The following is an 18,036-nucleotide window of genomic DNA, read 5'->3' as shown; positions in this document are numbered from 1 at the left end:
TAAGCTGAGAAAACAAGCCAAGATATTTCTTTCCAAAAATCCTTTGCATACTCACATTCAAAAAATAAGTGTGGTATTGTTTCCAAATTAGAATTACAGAATGTGCATTGTGAAGAGACGTCCAATTTAAATTGAGAGTAAATAATTACAGGGATAGAACATATGAAGAATTTTATAGTAAAGTTCTTTCATCTTGTTAGGTAATAGAAACTTGTTAATACCGGCCCATATTTTAATAGTAGAAAGAAAAGGGTCATTTATTTTCCACTTATTAAGAAGTTTAGATGTCATCCTAAAGCATTTTATAAGGATTTTTCTAATCCAGAAATTGTTACATTTAACATTAGAAAGCTCCAGACCTTCAATACAAATTTTTGGCATTTCACATTTTGAAGATCTGTAACAATCCCTAACCAAATGCAACAGTTTAGTTGAAATAGAATTAATAACCCATTCATACACTAGGTGATGTAACGGGGCTGATGAGACGTGAGTCGTGTGGATCCATCTGCAGGCTTTATTAAAGAGACTTAGAACACAGGCAGGGTCAAAACAATGGCAAACAGGTATATGGCAGGCAAAACACAAGAATAGTCCTAGGGCTAGCGTAGGTCACCGATCAGCAGACAGAATCAAAGGGGCGAGACGAGAGGGAGAAATCCAAGAAAACAGGCAAAGATCAGAAACCGCAAAAACAGGCAAGGCAAAACAAGGAAAACACAGAGACTCGGAAAGGGGTACAGGCTAAACAAGACTCAGCAGAGAAATGTGGTTAGAGTGGGTGTTATATAGTGAATGAGGTAATTAGAAACAGCTGTGTGCAATGAGTGCAATCAGGGCAGTGTGCAAATTGTGCAAAGAATGATGGGAAATGTAGTCCGGGGTGCTATGCAACAGTTTGTGTAGTGCGAGAGTCAATGTAATGGAAAGTGTGACATTTGGTGGTGAATAAACGGAAGTCCATGAACCGAATTCGTGACAGGTGAGATATCCACTTTTTTAACAAATCTAAAACAAAAATTACACCTTTGTCAAAGCAGTTTTTAATAAAGACAGATTTTTTTCCACGCAGCACATTCTGATTAACAATTGATTAGTTCATCTCTTGAGTCTTTCAAATTGTTCGTTCTTTTGTCACGTGACATGACAGCATTGGATAGAGAAATTAGTTAATTTACAAGCTTCCTTACAAACGGGTGCGTAATTATTATTATTATTATCATCATTATTATAATTATTATTTACTCTTACAGTTACGTGATGCGTTTCTGGTCTCAAATTGTAGCTTTTTACTTCTTACAGTTTCTAAATGTGTGAATTTCTGTCATGATGGTTATTTTCCATAACACTGAATGTTGTAACAAAGGTAATAAAGAGTTGGTTATTATTATTAAGTCTCTTTCCGGCTCAGTCTGCATAGGGTAAGCTTAAGGGTCTGTCACGTGATGAATGATCTACTCGAAAAACCCGAAGACTCGAGAGATGAACTAATCAATTCTCTTTCCGGCTCAGACTGCATTGGTTAAAGCGTATGGGGCTGTCACGTGATGAAGGAACGACTCGAAAAACCCGAAGACTCAAAACAGGTGAACTACTTGACTAATTCCAGTACAGAACCTATATGATGTTGCGCATGCACGACTGAACGAATCGCTCCCCGAGACGACTCGTTCTTCCCGAGTCACATTAAAAATTCGTTCAAAAAGAATGAATCGTTCAAGAACGACCCAACACTACAGGTGAGCAAGCTAGTGAAACGTTGCACGCGCAAAAGAGAAGGTCTGCACACATCCAAAAACGTATTTTAAATACAAAATTGATTTTCGTGCGCTCAAAATACTTTCTTTTTTGCGAGACAAACGTTTTCTCCTCAAAACTCAGTTCGTGCGCGTGCAAAACGCACTTTTGCGGCAGAGATGTAATCCCATACAACCTCACCCCTCCCCACCCCCCAACCATTTGAATTTCTGTAGGCGGGAATTATTTTTAATGATATTCTAATGGGCCGCTTTGTGATATCACAAAGCCCGGAAACCAACGCTGTAGTCCAAACGAGCCGTTCGTTGTAGTTCTTGAAAAGGGATTTTTTTTTAAAAACGAAATATCTCCCTTTGGAGTGGACTTTGAGATTTGTAACTTCCTAGATATTTTTTATGCCCAAACATACACACTACACACTGACTAAAATTTAAAAAGTGAAAAAGCATAATAGGACCCCTTTAAAATACAAATGGGTATTCCCCAGTGACTATTGTATCATATTCATTGATATGATACAGCTTCCCACTAAAATTGCACCAACTCTTTTAATATTTATAGGGTGATCATAAATCCTCTTTTCCCTGGCTGGGATTTCTAAATTGGCTAAAATATTTGGGTTTTGGCTTTGTTTTCCTATAGTTTTTATACTTGATGGCGATAATGACTGAAAAGTAGTTTGACCAATAGTATGCAGGCATTGTACGTCAGTTGAGAGAAGGTGGGATCACAGACAACAGTCAAAGCAATGCAAATACACATGAGGACTTTAGAGAGGCTGGCAATAGGAAAACAAATTCAAAACTCAAACATTTTGGGCAATTTATAAATCCCGTTCAGGACATGGTCATCCTATTATTAAGTCATATTATGGCCCTATGAGATGCATAGCAAACATCCATATTTAATATAATATAGTATATATATATATATGTATATAATGTATATGATAAATGCATCTGCTATACAAATGCTCTCTTTTTCTCTCTCTCTCACTTGAACCATAACATCACCTGTCGTAGCACACTTTGAAGTTGCATTTGCAAACTTCTTTATTTCCTTTTTGTGCATTGCACTGGGCATGTTCTTTAGAATTCAATTGTATACTTCACATCGGTCTGAGACCACTTATATTCATTTCCTGGAAGCTATTTTATTTCCACTGAGGTCTTGCACTGATTGTGTTTTACTTTTTAAAAGTTCCATTTGTTCAGTACATGCGCAGTACTTCGCTTGACATGCCATAGTTCTCAGTTTCATAGGAACTGAAAAAAATCTTGACCTTGCTGTGACATGTCTGTGGTCGAGGTTCTCAGAACAATTTGCCTTATAGTTGTTGCCTGTTAGTTGCTTGTATGCTTTTGTTGAATAGTCCATATGTAATATTTAATCTTAGAATGACAATAATTACAAAATCAATTTGTTTAGATGTGTTTATTAAATTTAACATGACAAAATAAATGCCCCTATATAACTTTGTATAAGAAAAATAATGCCCAACAATAAAAAAAAATAATAAAAATAAACATGTAACAATGAATAAGATTGTAATAATACAGGCACATTATAAACAGTATAAGTAATTTCATAGTATAAAATAATTTATAGATTAGCAATACATCTAAAATAGCTGCCACAATAAATCTTTGTAGTTTTTCAGTCAGATCAGAAATTACTGAAGTTGCTGCTAACCACACATCAATGTACAAAAAATATGTCAAAGTTTCGGTGAGAAGGAACTTGGGTGTATGATACCAAAAAAACCTAAAACAAGATACACAACATCACGCGCCCTGAATGCATGTGAGCAGCATGCTTGTACTCAGTTGCTCAGCCAGGAAATCAAAACGGAACAAAAGCTAAACGCTACAAAACGATAACAAGAAAACTATCTGTGGGAAGTGGTCCTTCCTATGAGTTTGCATTATATTATTATAAGCACTATGAATTGTGTCAAAGCCGTGGTTGTTAGCACTTGTGCTCTGACTCATTTAACAGTGCTCATATGGCCGCTGATTCTGACAATCCCCCTAATATCTTCTCAAAATAAAAATAGCAGAAACGAAAAATATTAAAAACAACAAAAAGAAATGTTAAAAATTGTCACAGTCCTCATTTGCATTGCCTGTTGTACGTCCAGAGAAAAAGCTTTCTCTACGACCCTCAATCATTTGCATCTCTCCTGTGCTGAGAGTATGCCACCTCAGCATTTGCCTTAGCTTCCGACGAAACTCTTTCGATGCAAAATAATAAATAAATGGATCTATGCAACTATTAATGCAGCTAAGAGACAGGGAGAGTTTATAGTAGATATAGAGAGATTGGTCATAGTACAGCCTTATGATTGCGTGGGCCAATAGTAATATATTATTGGGAGCAAAACAAAAGATGTACACAAACAGAACGATGCACGCCAACCGCACAGCACGGCCTTTCTGTTGACTATTGGTTTTTCTGACCAGGACACAGATGATGTTAATGTAGCAAAACACTGTTATGATGAACGGACAGAGGAAGAGGATGATGAACATGCCAAAAATGAAGCCTGCCCAGTGAGCAGTGCTCGGGAGCATGTCCTTCCTCAACACGTCAAAACATGTGGTGATATTGCGCTCCTTTACAAAATATGTCAAGTCTGTTTTTTGCAGCGGGCTCAGAATCACAAGGACTAGCAGCCATATGAATATACAGGCAACAATTGCATATGTTTTCCTCTTCCTCATCTCTCTGAAGCGCATCGGTTTCACAATCCCCACGTAGCGGTCGGCGCTGATGGCAGTCATGGATAAAATGGAGCAGTACATGTTGCTGTAGAAAACCACCATCAGTACATTGCACATGCCCGTACCCAAAGTCCAGTTGTAACCCTGCATTTGGTAGGCAATCTGAAAGGGGAGCACAGTGCCCAGTATCAAGTCAGTCAGGGTGAGGTTGATCATGAAGATGATGGAGGGGGTTTTCGGAGAGGTGCGCATCAGTAACAGAAACAGAGAGATGCCGTTACCGCTCAGGTTGGCAAGGGTCACGATGAAATAGATGGCTGACACAATATCACTTGCCAATTTGTTGTCAAACAGGGCCAAGGTGGCATTGTCCATTTTGATTTCGTCCGTTTTTGAGACATTCATGGTTGTTTTTCCACCTGTTTGAAGAGACAGAGATTACTATGTGATCTGTGACTGTGGACCACAAAACCAGTCATAAGGGTCAATTTCTCGAAATGTACTTCGAGATTTATACAGAAATAAGCTTTCCATTGACGTATGGTTTGTTAAGATAGGACAATATTTGGCTGAGATACAACTATTTGAAAATCTGGAATCTGAGGGTGCAAAAAAATCTAAATATTGAGAAAATCGCCTTTAAAGTTGTCCAAATGAAGTTCTTAGCAATACATATTACTAATCAAAAATGAAGTTTTAATATATTTACAATATGAAATGTACAAAATATCTTCATGGAACATGATCTTTACTTAATATCCTAATGATTTTTGGCATAAAAGAAAAATCAATAATTTTGACCCATACAATGTATTTTTTGTTTTAGAATTTATATATAAATTATCATTTTATTTATACAAATATTTTGTATAAATAATTGAATATTAATGTTAATAATATTAACATTATTTTATTATAATTTACATAGCACTTTTAATTTATAATTTTATTTATTTATTATAAATACAATAATTTAATATTTTATTTTATTTTAGCATCTATTTTTAAGATGCCTGTGACATTGTAAGGTTATACTGAAAAGACTTCTCCCTGCAGTCACACAAGAAAGACATGAGATATAACACTATAAAAACCATGCTACTTAAAACCATCACATACACTGGGGTGCACTTCTGTGAACAGGAAGTGTGAGGCCAGGTTATAGGCTTTCCAAACATGCTACTTCAGCAGGTACGCAAAATGCAGATGGCACATATAACCAACAAATCACTGCCTAACTTAAGTCTCAGAGCTGTTTCAGAAATGTTGACCGAAATGATTCACAAGCAGAGTCTCAAGCAAGGGACTTTTTTCGTGTTTTTCAAAAGGAAGTGAAAAATTATTTTAATGCCACAGCGTGTGCCAGCATCAGATTTGTTAGTCATTACAGATTTAGTGCAGCTTACTTGCACAGATTGAAATTGTAGAGGTGGGCTGTAGTTTCAAATGCTTTACGTAAAATAATGTTTTCTGAAACAGTGCCCTTGTTTCTTTAAAAGACATTCGTAAACTTAATACGCCTTTTTTGAGGTCATGATGCCAACTTATGGGTACAGCAGCTTTATGCATACTCAAACTGAATATTTAAAGTTTAGTTAGTCTAAAATGTGTCCCCAGCTCTGTTTAAAAGTCAACCCTACGCTCATGAGTCATTTATTTTCTGCTTTATAATTTCTTGAATTTTGTGCGACCTAAAGTAGACAGCGCCAAGACTCTACATACAAAAAAAAACAAACAAACAAACAAAAATAGCCACTTGTTCAGTTTAATAATTTAAATGAGCTTTAGTACATTCTGTAACAATTAAATTTTATTGTGTTCACTCTGTGTCTACTACATGAGTAATATTTGTTGACATAACTTAATGGGCAGTGGATCTGTAGTTTCCAGCATTAGGACTGCATTAGGAGAGTACATTTAGGGATTAAGTATTATTTTGTGTTTTTCAGTTAATGTTCAGCTGTGTTGGATATCTAGAGGAGTTTATGTAATGTTTTTGAATTTTGTGGTTAACATTACGCAGAAGAGTGTTGCCTTAGGCTGTGGGCACTCAGTCAGTAATAATAATAATAATATATATATATATATATATATGACCTAAGCCAACTAAATTGTGTTGACCCAACTAAACAAATTTATTTTGAACTAAATTAAATTGTGTGTAAAAACTTTCTTCAATTAAATTAAGTAAGTGTAGTAAATACATTTTTTGAGTGTACAAGCAAAAGCACTATTTTGAGATTTTTTTTTTTTTTTGCCTTTTCATAAAGTGTTGTTTTAAACTAGTGGTAAGAAAACATCCAAAATACACTTTTAAGTGTTGCTTTTAATGTACTTGATCAATTTGAGCCTGTAGATTTCAATTACAATATATTTTTAAAGGCTGTTTGTTCTGAAAATTAGTTTTTTTTTCAGTCAGTCAAAAATCTCCACTTAAGTATCACTTACACCAAACTTAAAATTTTTATTAATATCCATATTCTGAAGGTTTTTACAGTTTTACAAGTTATTAAATAGCAATATTCTAAAGGCTTTTATTATATTCATGATTTTATACTTTTTTCCCTTAAAAGTAGTGTTTTTTTGATGAAAAGAGATATCTAAAATCTCCTCTGTAAAAATCTTTGACTGAACAAAATGAAACAAAAATTCATATTTTTGTTCTGTCAGTTTATGCAAAGAAGCACATATTTAATTAGATCATGCCTCATTTGCATATTTAAATATAACATTTCAGAAAACTTGTAACACAAACTTTTTTTTTTGCAATTCTTAATGTAGACTGAGGAAATGGTGATATCAATTAGTCAATGTTTTTATCCTATATTCACCTGTGGCGCCTTGCCTTAAAGGGCCAGTTTAACCCCCAATTCAATTCAGTCATCATTTATTCATCTTATGTTGTTTAAACCCTGTACAGTATGTTTTTTGCTCTTCTTCAGAGCACTAAGGAAGATATTTTGAAGCCTGCTGGGGTCCAGACAATATTGGACACTGTTGACTTTCAATGTATCTACAGAAGAAAGAAAGTCATACAGCTTTAGAACAACGTAATAGTGAGTAAATGTTTAAAAAATACCCCTTTAGCTAAACCATTGTTCATTATCCACAGAATTTTTTGCCATTGTTTATCATTTTTTCAATGGCTATTTGATTTTCCCACTAAATATTAGCTACACACTGTCCTTGAAGTCCATCAATTCCATCCTTCACAAATATTTTTATATGGGTGTTTCTGTCATTAAGCCATAAGCAAGTTTTAAGTGCAAGTTTTGTGCAAGGGCTCCTGTAGCACAACTGGTGGAGAACACATTAATATTACTAAACTCACATCAGTACAAACTGATGTATAGTGTACCTGAATATACTGCATGTTATTTTGAATTTGGCATCTGCCTAATTCAAAATGGCAAAACTTGTAACCTACTAACCTATTATCACACAAAGCGTTGCATGATTTTTTTAACATGTGTTTTATTTTCAGTGAAACCATGCCTATGTGAAGATAACAACCTACATGCAGAGCCACGGCTCGCTGCCACACTTGCACGATTTAAATGTTCTCAGGGTATGTTTTTTTTTTTTTTTGGAAAGTCAGTTTCCATAAAACCACAAACCATCTCGGCTACAAAAAAGGCTTGAACATTTTCACAGTTATTGCCAAAATTCATTAAACACATATTGCCCCAATAATGGGACCTTCTATCAAGTTTTCACAATGGAACCTGCTTATGAAATCGCCTCTTTTAAGCTTGTCAGCAGAATTTAAACAGTAAAACAGTTATCAAAAACAAATTCATAAAACTGAAGGAATGTAAAAAGTAACATACAAAAACCTTTTAGTTTGAAGGACAGAATTCATCTAAATTATATTCATTTAAAACAGTTTTAGGAATTTAAAACCACCATATAAAACCATTGCTAGATAATAGTTCCTCACAACTAGGCCTATTGTTTCCTGTTTTACAGTGATGAAAACATAATACTGGCACAGAGTAAATCTATTTGCAATCTCACAGTACTTTCTCATCACTCATGAAGTGTTACACCATCATGACTCATCTGCTAGTAATCAAACTAGAAAGAGCTCTCTGTTGTGAAATGAGGTTGATAGTATGTGATCAGTGAATTTATAATTGAGTCTAACATGGAAAAATGTTGTCAGTGTTACTATATTTTAAATGTTACATTTGTTGTCCTTTGTATCAATGGGAGATTTAGTTGGAACGTTCAAAATACTTTAAATCTGGAGTAATAATGGACTGAAATTGTATCAGATCATCCGTTCAGTGAACGATCACACAGTTCTACCTCAACAAGAGCAGCAAAACATTCAGGTAATAATTCATCTGTTCTAACTAATAGCAGAGCACATGTACAAAATGTCAATTTTTCATTAAAATCTGAATTTGCAATAATATTTCAAGGAAAACTACGTAAAAATCCCTGGGATTATCACAGCAACTCAAAAGTGTTAAGTATATCTGCACAGATTTAGGAAATACATATTTTTAAAAATCAATTTCAGGCTTGTGTACGTACCTCAAGAAGCATGTGCGACTTCTTCCCTCGTGTGTTGATGGCAGTTAATCTGGCATGACTGTTAGACGCAGGAAACTTCTTGATGAGAGGAAGTACACCACCTAACTACTCTTTTCGATCAGAATATAGTAAGCTTAGAGTTACACATATGTGAAGTGAAACAACATATTCCATGTTTCCAAAATATCAGAAATGTATAACATTTATAAGAAGATTACATAGTTTCATCATCAAAGTTATAACATTAATCCATCAGTTCAGTGATATTCGCAAACAAAACTAAATTTACAGTATCCACAGAGGAAGTTCCTCTAATGTCATGCTGGTTGAACACAGTTTCTCTTTCTCATTAATGATGTGTGACTTTTAATGTTTTATTGGATTAGATTTTTTAAACACCTCCTAAAGTGAAATTGATGTGGGAGGATGTGGTTAAGGCAATACACCACATAAACCTGTAAAATAAAGGCACACACCTTTCCCCACGCCAAGCACGAATACTCTTGAGGGGTCCCACCCAACACCAAATACACCAAATTTTTAGTAATGAACTTACAGATGCGTTAATACAAACCTCAGTGTTTCTTTCGTCAGGCCTGTAAAGTCCCATGTGGATATATATATATATATATACATATATATATATATATATAAATAGAAAGAAACAAAGAAAGAAAGAAAAAGTTTTTAATTCATTGATTTTTTTCAAAAACAAAAAAGGAAACTGTAATGCAGAAACTCATGCAGGGGGTTTTATCAGCGTCATACCTGTGATCTTGTTTCCTGTTTGCTTTGTGAGCTCAACTTTTACGTTGTAATTGATGCATTAGACAACACATTAAAATAAACATTTTATTTTGGAGTAAGGGGAACTGCTATTTGACTAAAGATGACTGCCATTAGTGACAGGACATTTCAGTACAGGATGCATTTATCACATCTTCCATCAATACTCCTTCACTGAGAACTAGAAAAGCAGTGGTGATAGGTATGAAAAAAAAACAAGACTAAGAAGTAAAATTGGAGGTAAAAAGTCATGCCGCGAAAGACACAGGAAGACATTATGACTTGTTTTCTCAGTCTGAAAGTGTGGGAACTAAAGGTGTAGTATGAGAAACTGCAAATTATATTAATGTCTATCTTTTCAGTGCAAACTGATTCTGCTTTAGAGTTGACTCACAAAGAGCAGACTTCAGCTGCTGAGCTGTTTTGCAAGCAAAAGCAATAAATCTCAAGAAATCCAGCCTTAAGAAAAAGTATTCTTTTGTATTATTTAATTTGATTTGTAATTATGGTGAAATTTGGTCTTTTATCTTCGGAAATATGCCCATATTTAATGACCTTAAAAAATACTGAATTATAGAATTTTGTAATTTTATATAATTAATTCTGTTAATTTAATTTGACCAAATTCTTTTGGTTTTTTGTTTGTTTGTTTGTTTTTTAAAAGCTATACGTTGTTAAGTTTTAATCATAGTGTAAAAGTCCAAATTTAAGTTATGAATTTAAATGTTTAAAGTAAAATAATAATAATAACATTCAAATAATACTTTATATAATCATATATCTTTATTGTACACAAATGGTCAATCCATCAAATACAGTATCACATTTTTAAAGTATTCTACAGAGTTCACTCTTTTTTTCTTTTCTTTTTTTTTGGACTCAACAATAATTCTAAAAACGTGTATTTTTGTAGGCTTATTTAATAACAGACGGGATCTTTAAGTGCAAATCAAAGGTAAGGCATGTGACCCCATGTAGCCTCCCACTACTGAATGACTGCAATTTCTCAAAAACATGCACATTGGTTAGAAATATCACAAAACATGTTATCGGACCTAACAGAAGACGATTTTGACAATTTATTTTGTTCTTTTTGGCCCGCAGGTAAAACGATGCTCTGAAAGTTGCTATATCCTGTTGTGAGATGTATTTGTTAATACAGAAAAGCCACAATGTCTATACATCAGGGACAATAGAAGCATCATTCAAAGGCATTACAGTGTGAAAGTGTAAAATTAAGAGGTACATGCTTAAATGTTTCATTAATACAATGTAGCATTTTTATATTCCTAAAGAAAAAATATGTCTCTGTTCCCCATCCCATATTACTTATATTTAAAATACAGATTTCACAACACATACTGCTTTTCTTCAGTAAAATCTCTCTCTATATATATATCTATTCTTTTGTTTAACGGAATCCATTCCTTGTACTACAAAAGGCATATAAATCTGATCTGAGGTATTTTTCTCAATAAAGTGGTGTGAATCCTTGATAAGCATACAGAAGCCGATCATTTTAAATTTATGACACTGTTGACTTTGTGTGTAAAATATTAAGTAGGGAATTCAATGTACTATACTCACACATTGACTAAACAAGACAGAAAACAAGGTTGATCTCGAGTGTTCTTTCTATTCTGGCATGACCCTTGCTTCTAAAAATAGACTTCTTCCTGTCGTGTTTTTTTTTTTTTTACTCGTCAGCACTCTTCTCTGAGCCTGCACCAATGACCGTCTTGTAGCAGTGTTCTCCTCCGTGTTCGGGAGAGATTGGTGGGAAGTCAAACGTCTTGTTCCCAGAGCCCATTCGCTTGCGGTTTCTAGCACCAGGTTGGTACAGCTGCATTGCTGGTCGGTCCTGTGCCGTGAAATGAGTAAGACACAAAAGACAAAAGCAATACACTCATATTTCATACCACAAACACAGATTTTTCTCATGACAGGTTAGTCAAGAAAGTGCTATTCATGCATATAATCAATTTCCTTCCCCATCTGAATCACATTTACTTTACTTCAGACAACCAGCCATTGACAGCCCCTCAAAATCCATTTAGTCCATAACAAAAACATTATACTGCATTGTATCTGTTATGCCCTTCTTTGCAATTTAACAGTTTCGATTTGGTGATGATGGGGGTGACACATAATGGCTAAAGCTCAGGGCTAGTAACCGGACTACTGTTGCTATCATCACTTCTGAAAATAAGTGTATTGTAAGTCACTTTGGACAAAATCATCTGCTAAATGACTACTTACTAAAATGTATAAACAGAATCCAGCATGTAAGCATTTCAATGTGAAGATCATATGTATTCTTCTGTATACATGTAGGATCTGTTCCAAAACCAAGTGAAATGCTATTTACTGTCTACATAGGGAGCAGTCTTTTAAGACAACATCCTACATGCTTTACATAGGCAGCAACTCACACAAATAGTGCTCCTCGTGGAAAAAAGCAAAGGAGACTCTCCTCTCATTTCAGTAGAGTTTGGCGATTATAGTGTTATATTTTTATTTGATTTTAAAAATCCTTAATTTTTGTTTATTTCTAGGTTTAAATGAGTCGTTGCATCTCATTTATACATTTTTAACTATATTTCTAATGGACATTCCTCATCTGCCATTTTAAATGAATCCCCCCACACCACCTCTACACTGGGGGCAAGATGCATACGATGCCTTAACATGCTGCCCATGCAGGCAACTCACTACGTTTTGGAACAGAGCCGTAGTTTTCAGTTGTATAAGCTTCTTCTATTGGGAACCACTCCTCATCTGTGCCATTACAGCATTAGCAACATTCTGCTGTCAGCAAGTACGCCTGGCACTGTAAGGTGCGGGGCCTCTCAGTATACAGCATGTGTAGCATCCCCTCCCGTGGGTAGAAAGGCTCAAAAACTAGCTGTACCTTTGCTGGCTGAGCCCCTCCTATCTGGTCTGGCCCCTCAGACTGGGAAGTCCTTTTCTCCTGATGCACTAACACAGACTGAGAGACACGTTGTCTTCCGTCAATAATATTGCCAACAGCCAAATTACAGCTAACTACCTCAACACATCAGTGTAGGCTGCATTGAAAGCCCCGTGAGGGAGGCAGATTCGTATTGTATTTCCCACAGACATAATGATGTATATATGAACTACAGATGTGTAAATATTGAATGCATTAGTGGATTCATCTGCTACACAGACCGGACAAACTGACTGATGACAATAACTGTACATAATACCAGAACCAGAGCTGCAAATGGACTGTGGTTGAGATATCGCTACTCTGTTGGCATTTATTTACCTTATTGCGAATCCGTTCTTTCCTGCTGCCCATGTCCTCTCGTTCCTCTTTTCCCAGTTTGTCTCCAGTCTCTGGGCAGTAAGAATAGCCATGATGTTGGTCTTTCTTGGCTCTGTCCTGGCAGTAGCCTTTACCCCATTTGGTCTCCTCCTTGCGTCGCATAAACTTGTCAAACTCGTAGTGATGCCTCTGTCGTTTGCGCTCCTCATCTCTGCCGCGATGCTCTTTGTCCCTCTGGCGACGGCCGTGACCTTCCCGCTGCTCCTTGTCACTCTCAATTTGACTCCTACTACGGAGAGCCCACTTAATAAAATCAACCACTTCAATATGACTTTATAAATAATTGTATATACAGTGGGGTCCAAAAGTAACTAAATATGAAAAATCGTCACAATCTGATGATCGTGTTATCCAATGTGATTTGAGAATGATCTAAAGAACATGTGCCTCAATGGAGGAAAGAACATCTTACCATCTATACAAAGAGTTCACATGATCAACGACAAAAATTGAATTGATTATTGGCCTAGAAACAGCAGAATTGTAAAATTCTTCTTCATTTTAAGACATAACTTCTTTAGTTTCACATTTGTCAAAATCCTTAACTTGGTTCAATCTATCGATTTTGTTAATTGGATGGAGGAAGATCTGAATGCGAGCTTGCAGTCGACTGTAAGAAAGGGGTGGGGTTTAAGAGAGAAGTCTGTTGTTTCACCGGAAGATCGAGACTTTGATTAAGATCGTATTTTGATTTTTGATTTCGAGGTCAAAAAAAGAAAATACTTCCAACATATGCATGGATGAATCTTACACAATAATATCATTAAGATGCATTCAGAAAACATCATTTCCATTTTGTGCCAACTTAAAAATTTTTGTTTATTTCCAAATTTGAATTACAGTAGCTTTTTAAACTCCACTGTATCTTTTATGGCAAGTAGCGGCAAGTTTTAGGTAGCTCTTACTTATCCTTGGAATCCTTTGACTTAGTGTGTCCTGCTGGCTTTTCCCATCTGTTCTTCTCTATCTCTCCACTGTCTGCTTTATCTTTCAGTCTGTCTGAGTCCATGTCATCGTCTCGATCACACTTCTTCAAAAGCTAAAGGAGTCAATATGCAGATCTCATGTAATGACTGGTTTTGAGTACAGTACTGATAACCACAGCTGAAAAACAGTCTGTCACGCTTGAGGTCTAAAAATGATGAAGAAGTTCAAAGACTAAAGTAAAACAAGGTTTATTTGACAAACGCAAAGGTAGATAAATCCAAATACGAGTAGGCAATGTGAAAATAGAAGTGAAGTGAAAATAGAGCAACTTAAATACAGGGCTATAATGACAAAAACCTGTGCTGACTAAATTAATCACAATGAAACTAAGACCAAAATAACTAAAAAGTCTGTGACACAGTCATCTTCAAGATGTGATATGGTTTTAAGTCATACCTTGATCTTTATCTCCTTTTCAGAAAGCTTCTTCTGCTTTTCAGCCTCCTTCCGCTTTCGTCTCTCCTCTTCTCTGCGCTTCCTCTTCTCCTCTTCCCTCTGTCGCTTCTTTTCCAGTTCCCTCCTTCGCCTCTCCTCTCTTTTCTCCTCTCTTATTCTCTAGAATTGAAAAGGATCATGTATATACAGTACAAAACCACAGTGTATAACATGCATTCAGATGGTGCTCTTACCTGTTTCTCTAATTTCTTGTTTTTAATGTATTCCAGCAAGGGTGTTGTCCTTTTGGCTACAAATAAAGTCACATGGAGGGAAAACAGCGCTCAGTTAACAGCTTTGAAAACTGGTAGAGACTTGGACAGTGATTTTTTTTGAGGAATGATTGTGTTTAATTTATGTTGTAAAACAAAAAATGAGAACACCTGTTATGTTCTAATTCAAGTAATGTTCACCACAGACATATTTTTAATCATCCATTAATATCCTCTATTCCAATAAACCCATAGCAGCCCATTACAAATTATCCGACCAGTACTGCCAGTATACTAGAAGAGCATTTCTCAACATCAAAAAGTGTTCTCATCAAAATGAACTAAGACCAGCTTCGTAATACTTGTATATCCTAGACATAATACTTGTCATGTAAATATATGTCCTGGACATATATGTATCTACAAAAAGGCTAACAGTGCTAAACGATTTCCAAAACAGTACCTATGAGTTCTCGGGTTTTAGCTTCAATCTCTCCCAATAGTGTTTCTGGATTGGCCATTGATTTCTCCTCATCACAAGAGTAATTTTCCAGAAATCGCCTGTATTCTGGGTCTGATTTAGGAAGATTTTAAATAGAGATAAAGTGTTTAACAAATTTATTGGCTTTTTGCAGTATATACTTTACTCAGTAAAGTCACTTTTTATGAATACTTGAAATGTATAAATAATATTAATAATGTTTTATAAATTAAAAATGGTAAATACCTTCTTCAATAGTTCCTGCTTTAGCATCTTTCTTCTTTAACTTTTTCTTTGAAACTTTCTGAAATGGAGCAAATTCTACAACAGCTGGATACTCTTGGCCTACATTAAAAAAATATACAACAAATAGTATATTAAACAAATATGTTATGGACCTGTTATATATTAAACTAAATAAAAGCCATTTATATTACCACTATTATAGTTATAACTAGATTGAGGGTGAATAAACAGTAAAAAGAGGGCAATTAATTACCTTTATTATCAATGAATACATAGCCATCAAAGCGATCTCTGAAAATAATGATATCCTCTGGGTTTTTGAAGTTGATGTATGCTCTTGAAAAGAGATGTGGGTATAAGCTGGGGAGAATAAATATATAAAGACACGCACATGTATCAAACGCTGACAGTGCTTCTGATCACATTATATTCATATACACAAACCAAATAGACCTCTGATCAGCGGGGAAGAACTCAAAATAGTCAAAAGATGGAAGAGGACTCAGATGCTCCTCGAGCTGGTCTTTTGATAAACTGGGTGGCAGTCGGCGTATGACAACCTATATAAAAAGAAGCATGTATAAAGAAAATTGTACTAAAAAAATCTACATCAAAAGCAAGATCAGCACCCACAATTACAAAATTATAGTTGCAAATATTAGAAATAAAATGGCAATGACAAAAATCGTACATATATGATGTGAGCACAACATTGCACAAGAGCCAAAAAGAGGCCTGACTAATATACAGTACAAAATAAAAGCTGAAATATTAATGATGAGGAGGGGCTGTGAACATGTAATTAATTACAGTCTAATTTTATTGAGGAGTACATAGTTCCTGTGCATGAATCAAATAGAATAAGTTATCGTGCTTTAGTGTCATTTTTAATGATAAAAAAATCTAGTCCCCATTAATTGCAAATGCATGGTAAAGAACAGTACATTATTTTAATTTTCCATGTGTTCCAAAATGTAAGTCATACGGTAGTGTGAGTAAATGTTACACACACACACACACACATTGGCTATATATAAATATTACAAATGTTAATTTTCAAATGTCTCTCTCATTGACTGTGCACTTTTCTAAAAGATCTAAATATTCAACGCCTAGACTATTAAATCCATCCAAAAGGGGTATTTGTGTACGAGTGCATTTGTGTTTGACGTGATTGATGCCACTGGGATCTTCGTTTCGACGGCTGTCCTGCGTTTTCGCTGTCTATGGTGCTGAATCCCGTTCCCTCCCATCATCATCATCACACTCTCCCAACCTACCAAACAACTGCGCCACTTACCTTGCTGAAGGTCTCCTTTTTCTCCTCCTTGTGCTTCGGGTTCACCGCGACGTTGTCCTGCTCCCTCTGACAGTCCCTGAACTGGATCTCGACGCTGCCTCTCTCCCTGCTTCCTGTCCTCTGCTCCTTTTCAGACCTCATATCTCCATTTCGCCCTCTTCGCTCTCCGAAATCCGCAAACTCTCGCGGGAATTCACTCAAATACCGCGAGGCTTGCACGTTAGTGTTTATTCTCTTGTCATGTCAAAATATGTTTCGCTGAATTTAGTTTAAACAAATTTTAAAGTTAAACAGAATATGGTTATTTGGGCATTATATATTTAGAGTAAAACAGATCTCTTCCTTTCAGCAAGGTGGAGGGGTATAACAACGACGACCATGACTGTCATCGTTTAGTGCCGGGTGCCGCGCTGTCGTCCTCGGAATCGCTGTCAGTGTCAGTGCAGCTCGGCTGAACGCATGGTCGGTCTGGACCGAACGGGCTGCCGGTGCTGACTGTGCTCCATACGTCCGGGCTGCTGGGCTGACTCACGGAGCGCCCGTTATAGTCACAACGACTAGGAACTGCAAGAAACACGAGACCACAATCTGTATCTATATTCTGTTTCCATTCCCTTATTTATCTGCGTCTGCGAAAGCACAAATCATCTAATAAGTATAAACCCATCTATACAGCTATAACCTATCTATTTTTATTGTCAAAAATGTAGTCCTACCCTGTCTATCTACAAAAGTAGATCCGACTGTTTATTTATCTGCAAAAGTAGCCTATCCGTTCGTCTACACAAATATATCCATCCATCAGCGAAACTACTCCACTCATAAATCCACTCATTTATTAATCAAAACAAATGTGTCTGTGCATCTGTCTACCAGAAGTATCAATCCACAGCAAGACCTATATTTATTTAAATATACATTTGTATGAAAAGCATGCATATGTCCATTCATTTATTTATCTGCTAATTTATCTATCATCTGCATACATATATATATACTTTATCATTAAAAATATGACCTGTCTACAAAAGTAGACAGCCGTTTATTTATCTGCAAAAGAATCTGTCCATCTTTCTGCTAAAGTACTATCCACCCATTTATTTATCTAAATGTGTCTGTCCAGTGTTGGGCAAGCTAAATGTAGTGAGCTAAGCTAACAGTACTTTTCATTAAATGAAGCTTCAGTACACTAAAGCTACAGCCCTGTGAAATGT

At 35.7% G+C, this 18,036-nt stretch overlaps 2 protein-coding genes across 4 annotated transcripts; both read right to left on the bottom strand.

Moving 5' to 3' along the window:
- Nucleotides 1-3,365: 3,365 nt before the first annotated feature.
- LOC107595819 (P2Y purinoceptor 8-like) lies at nt 3,366-10,300 on the bottom strand. Its single transcript, XM_016286374.1, has 4 exons — nt 9,792-10,300; nt 9,598-9,619; nt 9,024-9,133; nt 3,366-4,900 (listed from the first exon to the last, which is right to left on the bottom strand). The coding sequence occupies exon 4, from the start codon at nt 4,884-4,886 to the stop codon at nt 3,852-3,854; it is 1,035 nt and encodes a 344-aa protein (XP_016141860.1). The 5' UTR covers nt 4,887-4,900; nt 9,024-9,133; nt 9,598-9,619; nt 9,792-10,300; the 3' UTR covers nt 3,366-3,851.
- Nucleotides 10,301-11,274: 974 nt separating this feature from the next.
- LOC107595813 (UPF3A regulator of nonsense mediated mRNA decay) lies at nt 11,275-17,505 on the bottom strand. Of its 3 annotated transcripts, none has more exons than XM_016286361.1 (11): nt 16,823-17,505; nt 15,976-16,082; nt 15,776-15,882; nt 15,523-15,621; nt 15,259-15,369; nt 14,778-14,833; nt 14,545-14,703; nt 14,067-14,200; nt 13,102-13,390; nt 12,721-12,798; nt 11,275-11,670 (listed from the first exon to the last, which is right to left on the bottom strand). In XM_016286361.1, exons 1-11 carry the CDS (start codon nt 16,961-16,963, stop codon nt 11,506-11,508), a joined length of 1,446 nt encoding a protein of 481 aa, XP_016141847.1. In that variant the 5' UTR covers nt 16,964-17,505; the 3' UTR covers nt 11,275-11,505. The 3 variants fall into 3 exon arrangements, with proteins under 3 accessions (XP_016141847.1, XP_016141848.1, XP_016141849.1); XM_016286362.1 differs by having other exon boundaries at nt 13,102-13,387; nt 16,823-17,369; XM_016286363.1 differs by lacking the exon at nt 12,721-12,798 and having other exon boundaries at nt 16,823-17,369.
- Between the last annotated feature and the right edge of the window lie 531 nt (nt 17,506-18,036).

This window comes from Sinocyclocheilus grahami, unplaced genomic scaffold (assembly GCF_001515645.1).
Source record: "Sinocyclocheilus grahami isolate Dianchi unplaced genomic scaffold, SAMN03320097.WGS_v1.1 scaffold209.1, whole genome shotgun sequence".
Lineage (NCBI taxonomy): Eukaryota > Metazoa > Chordata > Actinopteri > Cypriniformes > Cyprinidae > Sinocyclocheilus > Sinocyclocheilus grahami.
Note: the sequence above shows the minus strand (reverse complement) of the source record. Positions and strands in the feature narration are given on the sequence as shown.

Bases quoted from the DNA above. Each gene is read 5' to 3' on its own strand.
- LOC107595819 (XM_016286374.1), bottom strand. From the start codon at position 4,886: ATGAATGTCTCAAAAACGGACGAAATCAAAATGGACAATGCCACCTTG.
- LOC107595813 (XM_016286361.1), bottom strand. From the start codon at position 16,963: ATGAGGTCTGAAAAGGAGCAGAGGACAGGAAGCAGGGAGAGAGGCAGC. The intron at 15,883-15,975 runs GTCTATTTGGTT...TATTCTCCCCAG, and splicing joins TTCTTCCCCGCTGATCAGAG to CTTATACCCACATCTCTTTT. The intron at 14,834-15,258 runs GTACTGTTTTGG...CTTTATTTGTAG, and splicing joins TAAAACCCGAGAACTCATAG to CCAAAAGGACAACACCCTTG.